The sequence below is a fragment of the Lolium rigidum genome, chromosome 2 (assembly GCF_022539505.1).
Source record: "Lolium rigidum isolate FL_2022 chromosome 2, APGP_CSIRO_Lrig_0.1, whole genome shotgun sequence".
Classification (NCBI taxonomy): Eukaryota; Viridiplantae; Streptophyta; class Magnoliopsida; order Poales; family Poaceae; genus Lolium; species Lolium rigidum.
This window is the reverse complement of record NC_061509.1, coordinates 21,464,015-21,473,664: the sequence shown is the minus strand read 5'-3', so window position 1 is coordinate 21,473,664 and position 9,650 is coordinate 21,464,015. Positions and strand designations below refer to the sequence as shown.

General features: G+C 45.2%; 2 protein-coding genes across 2 annotated transcripts; one reads left to right on the top strand and one right to left on the bottom strand.

Moving 5' to 3' along the window:
* The first annotated feature begins 248 nt into the window (after nt 1-248).
* Nucleotides 249-1,872, top strand: LOC124689331 (histone-lysine N-methyltransferase ATXR6-like). The gene is made up of 5 exons (XM_047222879.1): nt 249-528; nt 622-923; nt 1,012-1,112; nt 1,201-1,413; nt 1,495-1,872. Exons 1-5 carry the CDS (start codon nt 249-251, stop codon nt 1,652-1,654), a joined length of 1,056 nt encoding a protein of 351 aa, XP_047078835.1. The 3' UTR covers nt 1,655-1,872.
* Nucleotides 1,873-4,714: 2,842 nt separating this feature from the next.
* Nucleotides 4,715-6,299, bottom strand: LOC124689330 (F-box/FBD/LRR-repeat protein At3g26920-like). The gene is made up of 4 exons (XM_047222877.1): nt 5,391-6,299; nt 5,183-5,317; nt 4,916-5,074; nt 4,715-4,837 (listed from the first exon to the last, which is right to left on the bottom strand). Exons 1-4 carry the CDS (start codon nt 6,297-6,299, stop codon nt 4,715-4,717), a joined length of 1,326 nt encoding a protein of 441 aa, XP_047078833.1.
* Nucleotides 6,300-9,650: the final 3,351 nt, after the last annotated feature.

The following is a 9,650-nucleotide window of genomic DNA, read 5'->3' as shown; positions in this document are numbered from 1 at the left end:
AGCTCGCCTGATGCTCAAAAAAAAAAAAAAAAAAAAAAGAGCCCGTCGATTCGAGCCGAACGCGTAGAAAACTCGGCGCGCCTTGCTGGCTGGCTTCCCGCGAAGCCACCCCGTTCGCGCCAAAATCCACCCTGCTCTCCCGCCGCTTCCGCCATTACTTCTACCACCATCCACAGTGACGCCCACCCCACCCATCTACCTCCCACTCTCCCGTTCCCACCTCCGTCCGTCTCTCCACGCCCGCGCCGATGGGCCCCGCCACGCAGCAGCGCCACCGCACCCGGGCTCGTCGGACAGCCACCAGCAAGCCCAGGCCGGCGGTGGACGACGACGGCGGCGTCAGGTGCGAGGCGTGCGGGTCAGGAGACGACGCGGACGAGCTGCTGCTGTGCGACGGCTGCGACCGCGGCGTCCACATCTTCTGCCTCCGCCCAATCCTCCCCCGCGTCCCCGCCGGCGACTGGTTCTGTCCCTCCTGCACCACCACCACCAAATCCGGCACCGTCATCCAGACCAAGATGCCCAAACGTAAGCAAAAATTCCCCACCGATTCGACCGTCTTTCCTTAATCGTTAGATCCGCTTGCTTGCTGAACCCGATCTTGCGTTTTCTCTCTCGCAGAATTCCCTCTGATCCAGACGAAGATCGTTGACTTCTTCAAGATCCAGCGGGGCCCGGCCGTGGCCGAGCCGACGGAGGGGAAGAAGAGGAAGCGGAAGGCGCTGGTGGCGTCCAAGAAAAAGAGCAGGAAGCTGCTGCCCTTCACCCCCAGCGAGGACCCCGCGCGGCGCCTCACGCAGATGGCGTCGCTCGCCACGGCGCTCACGGCCACCGGCGCCGTCTTCAGCAACGACCTCACCTACGTCCCCGGCATGGCGCCCCGCTCCGCCAACAGCGCCGCCCTCGAAGCGGGAGGGATGCAGGTCAGACAGACAGCTGCCTCAAATTCCTGTCGACTAATTTCAACGCCATTTCCGTGTTTGCTGAATTTTGGGTGACGTTCCATCTCAGGTGCTGCCGAGGGAGGACGTGGAGACCTTGAGTCTGTGCAAGAGGATGATGGAGCGAGGGGAGTGGCCTCCTCTCCTCGTCGTCTTCGATCCGGTGGAAGGGTCAGTACAATCGGCTCAATTACCTGCTGATTTATTATCACCTTGTTCTATTCTATCTATGTACTGAATTTCCTTCCTTCCTGGACAGGTTCACGGTGGAGGCAGACAGGTGCATCAAGGACCTGACCATCATTACCGAGTACGTCGGCGACGTGGACTACCTGCGAAACCGCGAGCACGATGACGGGGACAGCATGATGACGCTGCTCTCCGCCGCACCGCCATCCAAGAGCCTCGTCGTCTGCCCCGACAAGCGGAGCAACATCGCGCGGTACATCAACGGGATCAACAACCACACGCCGTAAGCATACTGATGACACTGCAGAACCACACACATCATCTGATACGCAACCGTGCCTGAAACTGATTTTCATCGTTACAGGGAGGGCAGGAAGAAGCAGAACCTCAAGTGTGTGCGGTACGCCGTCGACGGCGAGTGCCGCGTGCTCCTGGTGGCCAACCGGGACATCTCCAAGGGGGAGAGGCTCTACTATGATTACAATGGGTCTGAGCATGAGTACCCAACCCACCATTTTGTATGACATGACCTGCTGATGGTTGTTAACCTGCATATTCGTTTATAGGAAAATGATTCTGTTGATACCCAACCCCAAGAATCTGTTAGTGCAGTCACCTAATTTGTAGATTTGGATTGCCTTTAACCCTGGAATTGGTACAAGGGAAGTTGTATTATCAAACATTGTGTAACAATTAGAATGGTATTGAAGGAATGTAATGGCAAATGGGGTTTTCTGTTTCATCTTTGTGTCTCTGTCTGGTGTGATTGCTCCTGTCAATGTTGTTGTTTTAAGCGGCAAACTCTGGAAAAGGTTTTTTTTTTTTGCAAAGGGATATTTTCAGTTGAAATGTGCTATGTGGCAGATGGCAAGTGTTCTGAAGTGAAACTGACATCGTGGACTATTGAGCTTTCTAAGCCTTTTTATCCCTTTGCGATCTGTGGGTACTAATAGGCACCTCCAGCTTTTTCTTCAGTAATGCTCCAGCTTAACTCAGGAGCCATCTGAAATGCAGAATCTAACACCCTACACCATCTAGCATGCTCAAATTGGTATTGAGCTCTTTTATCCCCTTTCCACATCTATGCAGAGGATGTGATGATCCCTGTTCATCTTGTGATGCATGAATTGAGCGGTTGCATGAAAAGTGAGATTGAATTGAACAGCATCACTCGCTGGAACGAACGTATAAAAGGGGAGCCGTGTTGTCAAAATATCGTGTGTCCAATCAAACGGTACTTTTAAGGAATGGAGTGGCAAAGGGGTTATCTGTTTGTTTTTGGTGTGACTGCTCTTGCTAATCTTCAGATTGTCCTTTAAAAGGAATAAATGCCATAAAAAGATCGAAATTGTGGTCGAAACTTTGCTATGTGCTAGGTGTGCTCAAGGGAAAGCCACGAATTTGTTTCCACAAAATAAGAGGGACCGGGCCGATGAGAACTTGGGCAGAGGATGTGATCCCAATTCATCTTGGAATGCAAGAATTGGACAGGTTCATGTGAAGTACCAGCCAAGGGAATTGAAATGTTTCCTGCAAAATTTCAAGACTGTCGTCTGCAATACTAAGAAAAAATCACTACAAGGGCTGCGTGCTGCCTGGAAGAACAGGGAGCTGATAGCAGAACAGTCTGAACAAGCTGACTCGCACTAAACATAAACAACAAGCACACTCAGCCAAGTAGCCATTTGTATGATTGTGCCCAACAGCCGATACATCCAGGAGAACCAATAAGCACACTCAATCTTATTTGTAGAATTGAACTGTTTTTAACCTCGGAACATAAACTGGCACCGAAATGATGTCAATTCCAATTGCCGACGTGATCTCAAGCCTCTTTGCTCAAGAGCCACATACACAGAGATAAAGATCCAGCAAAAAAATAATTCTGGTTTTGCAAAAAGCCAAGATGTTTATAAATATTATTTCTCTAGTAGTAACATACACCAGGATCAATGCCAAAGTTAACACTATTGCAGGCCCTTTATCCCAATCCAGTGTGGTGCCTGAAATTCGATTTAATTTGTGCACCTTTTTCACTGAAAGATTGGTAATTTTGCTTCCAAGCAATACACTTCAATTGTATCTATCTTAACTATCTTAATTGCTACTCTATACAATACACTTCATGTGATCCAAGCCACGTTAATTGCTACCTATCTTAATTGCTACTCCATACAATACATGCCACAGTTACTCGCATGGCCTAGAAAACATTTCCCCTTACTTCTAATATACCAGAGCTCAACAACATGTCACAAGGCTTCCTGTTGATTCTTTCATGTGAATTTGACAGAAATATGCATGGCAAATGAAATGTTGCAAATTCCTTCGAAAAGTGCTGCTAAGGATCTGAAATTTCTTGTACTTAAGAGCCACATACATGCGCAGGTATAAAGATACGGCAAAAGTTTGACTGGTTTTGCAAGCAACAAAGGTGTCTAAAAATACTATGGCAAGGTCCTTCACAACTTCTACCTGTTCCAGGAAGAGTAAAATTACTAGTAAATTTGCACAAGGATATTATCAGTTTCATTTCAGCAAGAACAAGAACTTCAGTAGCACAGAAACAACAACCCGTTATATAGCTGCAGGAAGATAATGCAGTAGCACAAGAACTTCAGTAGCACAGAAACTCCCCAATATTACTTTCTTGCAATATCTTAGCCCGCACAAATTGCGCGAAATCCAGGTCAGTAGTATTGAAGATTAGCGATCTGACACAGACACTAATGATTGCCTTATGGATACATGCATTAAAATTGATACAGAAACAGCAGCATGGTTTGGAATTCAGACAACGGGATTCAGTTAAGATTTGGTTGTTGATCCTGGCTAGCTTACCCTCCATTTCTTATTAGGTGATACTTTTGTTGGGGGCTTCCTATCTCAGTTGGTTCAAGGGAAGAGCGTAAAGGCCGGTTGCTATGGAGCAAATGTTATCATCACTTACCCTGAGAAGCCCGACTTCAACTAGGACAAACTCAGTGACTTTACGGAAAGCAAAACTTAACCATTTAATGGTTCAGCTTATTCTCCATGTATTATGTTGAGGAGTACTAGCATTCAATACCACATGCTGTTGATGATCATTAGAAAAACTTCAACCTGATAGCATACCTTAAAGTTAGAAAAGCATTGTGCCTAGCCTACAGATTGACATTTCGTAAGCATAAAAAAAGTGTCGTGTGTATGCAAAGAACCTAATTGGCAACTAAACTTCTCATACTTGTACATATAAGTGAAAATACAATTAAGTCAGCAACACAATCATGTGTTCCTAGCCCAGAAGAAAGCCACAATTGTAGAACAGGGCAAGAGGTGTTTTGGCAGCTGGATTACCAGCTCCCTCACAGTTAAAACGTTTTAAATTTTTTTGCACCTGTCCCCCGGTAGAACTTTCACAAAGTGAACTTCTTTTGCATTCAAAATTTTCTTATCAAGTATAAACAGGGGTGACTTCATAAGTTACATGAATTATAAAGGAACTTTCGACATGAAATAGAGCAGCAGAAGACAATGGAATCTTCAGGCATCAGCCATGTCCACATAAGGCAGCGTAATCTTCAGGCATCAATCAACGCTGTCTATGGCTGTCTGAAGGGGTCGCTCGCTGACAAGTCATGGATATGCTTGCTGAGATGGTAATCTATATAAAAACAAGTAGCCCTGAATTCAAACTGAGCATCTGGAGAAGCTCTGCTTTCCACCTGTAGCAGCTTGTGCTGCTGAGCCACCAATTCACTGCTGTAGGCCGCACATACTTCAAATTCGATTTTGCTTAGCACTTGCGCGTTCAACACAAAGAACCTGGCGAAGTCAACTTGCTGCTCATAGCCAGAGTACAACTTCAACACCACTTTTTTCAGATTGGTCTGAAGGCACTCGATTGGATGCAGTGGGTCATACTCATGCTTATCAGTCTGCCGCAGGTGGAAGTCAAGAAACTACAAAACGGAAAAGTAGGCATATGTTAAAACTTTTTGTTAACTAGACTATTTTTCAATCAAAGCATATACATCTAAATTCTAAAGCAAGCACAGATAAATACTCACAGAGACATAGAGCTTCTCCAAACAGGGGAGCCACCTGAGGACGTCAAGAATTGCATTCAGTCGTTGGTTAGAGCACCGGAGGGCCAAACACTTGATGGTGCGTATCGAGTTTGTGGAGCTGGCTGGGCTCAATCCCTGAAGAAAATAATGAACATCAGAAGACAATTATCCGTACGTCAGAATATCGAACGCCAGCTGTTGCTACTACCTTGAAGACCTGCAAATTGGAGGAGTCCGCTGAGAACATGCCCAATATCTCCAGTTTAGGTGCCTCAATCACCCGGATAGTTAAGCAATCATCTACGCGACAATAAGGTAACAGTAACCTTTGAAGGCAAGGAGCATCCTCGATGACCAGTTCTGTCATCGTTCTAACAGAACTAAGTTGGAGGCCAATGCTCCTAAGAGCCGGCGCGCAAACACGAAGGGCACCGGCAGAGCGAACTTCCGAGATGGTTAAGCTCTCCAAGGCTAGGCAGCCGGAGAGCAATCCGTGGAAGACATCCCCGGGGATGGAAACGTGGTGCAAGGAGAGCCGCGTGAGGAGAGGGAAACTCGTCATGGGCGGCGCGTTCTCGTCGGGGAAATCGCAGTTGCTGACCTTGAGAGCGAGGAGGGTGGAGGCGGAGCGGAGCGCGGAGAGCGGCAGCGGATGGCCGATCTTCCCGGTTGGCGCGGAGGCGGAGCCTTGGTGCTCGTAGGCGATGTTGAGCTCCTGCAGGTTGGCGAGGGCTCGGGAGCGGAACCAGCGTTCCGAGAGGTCGCCGGCGCGGAGGCTGGTGAGGGAGAGTCGCCGGGCGGGGCCAGGGTGCTGGGAGATTATCTTGGAGACGGCGGAGGGGGCCACGGCGGAGCGCTGGAAGTCTTGGGGCCGGGTGTGGACCTCGAGGTTGAGGGGCGATGAGCGCCACAGGTGGCGCCATCGGCGGGAGAGGGCTTGCGTGCGGCCGCCGTCCTTGGTGGGGAGGAGGGAGATGATGGTGCCTAGGGTGTCATCGGCGAGACGGCTGATGAGATCGACGTCGGTGTCGTCGCGGCCGCAACTCTGTGCCCGCATCGGCGTAGTTCCATGGGATTCGCGCTTCGGCTTCGCCGCCGCTGGCTCCTTCTTCTCCATTGCCGGCCGCTGGTGCGACGGAGGTCGGAGGGTTCCGGGGAGTTCGAGGTGTCCGGTCGGTTTAGGGTTTTGGGCTTTTGGGACTCGGACTTTAACTTTTTTCACGAGTAAATAATAGCTGTACACCGTATCAAAATTCCCTCGACAAAAAATATTACTCGTGAAAAAAGTACTACTACCTCCAGCTTTTGGTAGCTTTAATAAATTTAGATAGATTTTTAACTTATATTTTAACTAGGACAATTGCCCGTGCGTTGCCACGGGATAAGAAAATTATGTTATAGACAATAAATTGAAACATGTGTCATAATTTATGTGTGTTCACATGATTGCTTAAATGTATTAAGCTTGCTTCCATTTTCTATAATCCCATCAGTACATACATGCCTCAAGTTTATATCTTCGTTGTACCAGTAAACATAATTTTCTACCATTCCATAATTGTCGACATGGCAAAATGTAGTATTTATATACTCCATCTGATCCATATTAGTTGACTCAACTTTATCTAGATTCGTATGTATCTAGAAATCTGGTCAAGATGTAATTGTTGCTATGCAATCTAGAAACGGATCACAACATGCTCCTTGTGATTATATATGTGCCAACACAAGCCCTCGCGCCCTAGCCAATCAACCACGGGGCCACCGAGATCACATTGTTTTGGTTTGGTCTCCCTGTTTGCCAGATCCGGCTGGGGCAGCTTCTGGAAATTCCTGGAGAGGCGAACTTGCATAGTAGGTGCCAGTCAGCCATGCCTGAGGAGTGTAGAGTGCTCGCCACCCTTGCATCTGGGCGCCACTTCCCTGTAATCGGTATTGTATCTTTATCGGAAAAAAAATCAATATTGTATGCATAGCAACTCTGAAACACATAATGGTTGTGAAGGAAGTTATCTCTCAATGAAGTATAAAAGCAATTGTTGTATGAGTATTAAGATATCTTCAGGCATATAATGTAAGATACAATTTTTTGCTTCTCGAAAAGGGGGATAAATAAAATATAGCATGGCCATAGTGGTTCAATTGACATGGTTCATAAATAGAGAACAGATGCTCAAAGCATAAAGGAGATAGTTGATGCTAAAGAGTGAAGGTTGATGCGCTTTCTACCTAGGAGACAATTGTGTAAGTATAGCTAGTTCTAATGTGCATTGCTTGCATCTCCATCTAAGAGGGCCCGTAGATATATCATTATCTTGTTTGTAAGGCGAACGTGGAAAGAAGACACCAATTATAGCTTTTTATTGATGCAATTGTACAATACTTTATTCAGGGCTCTATCTGTAAAATACAATCGCGTAATACGGATCTACCATCAGTGATGTATAGTTATTATATGCATGCGGATGCATAAATCTACTTAGTAAATTGTTCATCTCCAGCAGCCTACTCCCTCTGTTCCCTAATATTTTTTTGGTAAGCCAAATTAACTTACCAAAACATCTTATATTTAGGAACAGATGGAGTATTTGATTGGTTTTTGTTATAGACATAAAGCATTTCATCCTACACGAGACCTTCCCCAACCATTTGCAGAATCTTTGAGAGAAAAAGCCAGGCTCGAACTTAATAAATAACAACACATGAACCTCAATCTGGTTTATGAGATTTATCCTTACTAAATGTCACTGGGCTTGGAAGGAAAGGAAACTATAAGTAAGATAATCTAGCTATGAAAACAAGAGTAGCAATCATCTCTCGGGCTCTTGAAATTTAAACTAATAACACTGGGTTTTAATATGTAAAGGTCCATAGAGCCCAAAAAGGAATTATTAAACTCAATGCAATTAAGTGGTGGCTGGCTGACCTGAAATGGTAAGGTAGAGTCGCATATACATATTGTCAACATTGATCCCCCTAGTTATCTTTTTGGTCTTCTCGGAAAGGCTCTCACCTAGACAGAATAATTATAATTATGTAACTTTAACTCATGACAAAGCATTGTGACGGCTTTTTTCGCAACTTTTCACCATATGAGAATGTGAAAATATTCCCAGTTCATCTGCATTGGCTAGAAACCAATTATTTTTCAACTTAAGTAATTCAATCACAACCATTAGTTCATTAGAAATGCTGCCATCATCAGTCAATCAAGCATAATTTCTATGTGCATTGTACCTAGTAGGAAATTTGCAAAAGCATGTACATGCAAATAATTATTTCAATGTAACTTTTCATGTTGAAAGTCCCCTAATTAAGCAACAATTATGTTTTAAAAAAACCTAAGCAAAAATATACAGAAGCACCCTCATCGCTTCTTATTAGTTAGTATCAGCATCAGCGCACACAAACACGCAACGCATGCCATTCTCCTCCCCCAGTCAAATTTCGGAGGAACATGAGGCTTCCTCTGGTAATTTAGAGAGGAATGATCTGCGTAATGAGAGTTCACAGATCTTATTACATCAATGTCTGAAAATCAAACCTAATAATCAGTGATACAAAATTTCATGAGTCGCGGACTGGATGTTATAGTTGGTTCATATTTCATCTAGGCTACACAAGTGATCTTTGCGGTCGAATTTGGAAAGAATAAATTTCACATGGGGGAGAATGGGTTTTGGAACCTGAATTTCATTTAGTTCCTATGTGCTCAGGCATCAAGCCAGCGTCAAAAACAACAGGAAGTTCAGCTAATAGTAGAAGAACTGCAGAAGACAGTGTCGATTCTGTTACCTTTTGACAGGTCCAAATGCCCAACACCCCATGATGAGCAGATGAGCCTTGAGTTCGGCCGTCACCTAGAAGATCTTCTCCTTGGGATCCCCCACCACGACCTCCATTTTCACGTCCACCTTCAGAAAACCAAGAATCCGATCTAATTACTACCAGTTAAGCAAAAGCAACCATTGGGGGAGACCAGCAATCAGCACAAATATGCCTCACCCCCTTACATTCTTGTTTGCGCAAATCTTGAGCGCGTGCTCCAGGATCGCCTCTGTGATACTCCGCTCGTAGGCACCTCCACACCTCTGGACAAGAGTGTTGGAATATGCGTGTTTCTTGTTAGATCGATGAAATTAATCAAACAACTGGTGAAACAAAGCAAAAATATACTCTGCAATTGGGCCTCAGATTTCTTTTATGTAACTATATAAATTGCCATATCTCATTGATATTCACATCTTGCATCATTTCCCATCTGAAATTGTGAATTATGTTTACATTAAAAACAAAATGCAGCGGTAAAGGTAATGTATAGATCTATGGCACTCATATTTTTTGTTTAGTCTGCTGGTGCTTGGCTAAAGTTGATCGCTTTGGCATATATAGATCATGGACCATCTAATGCACATGCATGTCAAAAAATCTTTAGAAAGCAATAAAGATGTGATGATGAAAGCAGTAA

Coding starts and splice junctions, on each gene's coding strand:
- LOC124689331 (XM_047222879.1), top strand. CDS start 249: ATGGGCCCCGCCACGCAGCAGCGCCACCGCACCCGGGCTCGTCGGACA. Junction 924..1,011: donor TCGAAGCGGGAGGGATGCAG/GTCAGACAGACA, acceptor GTTCCATCTCAG/GTGCTGCCGAGGGAGGACGT. Junction 1,113..1,200: donor GTCTTCGATCCGGTGGAAGG/GTCAGTACAATC, acceptor CTTCCTGGACAG/GTTCACGGTGGAGGCAGACA.
- LOC124689330 (XM_047222877.1), bottom strand. CDS start 6,299: ATGGAGAAGAAGGAGCCAGCGGCGGCGAAGCCGAAGCGCGAATCCCAT. Junction 5,318..5,390: donor CCAATTTGCAGGTCTTCAAG/GTAGTAGCAACA, acceptor TATTTTCTTCAG/GGATTGAGCCCAGCCAGCTC. Junction 5,075..5,182: donor TGGAGAAGCTCTATGTCTCT/GTGAGTATTTAT, acceptor TCCGTTTTGTAG/TTTCTTGACTTCCACCTGCG.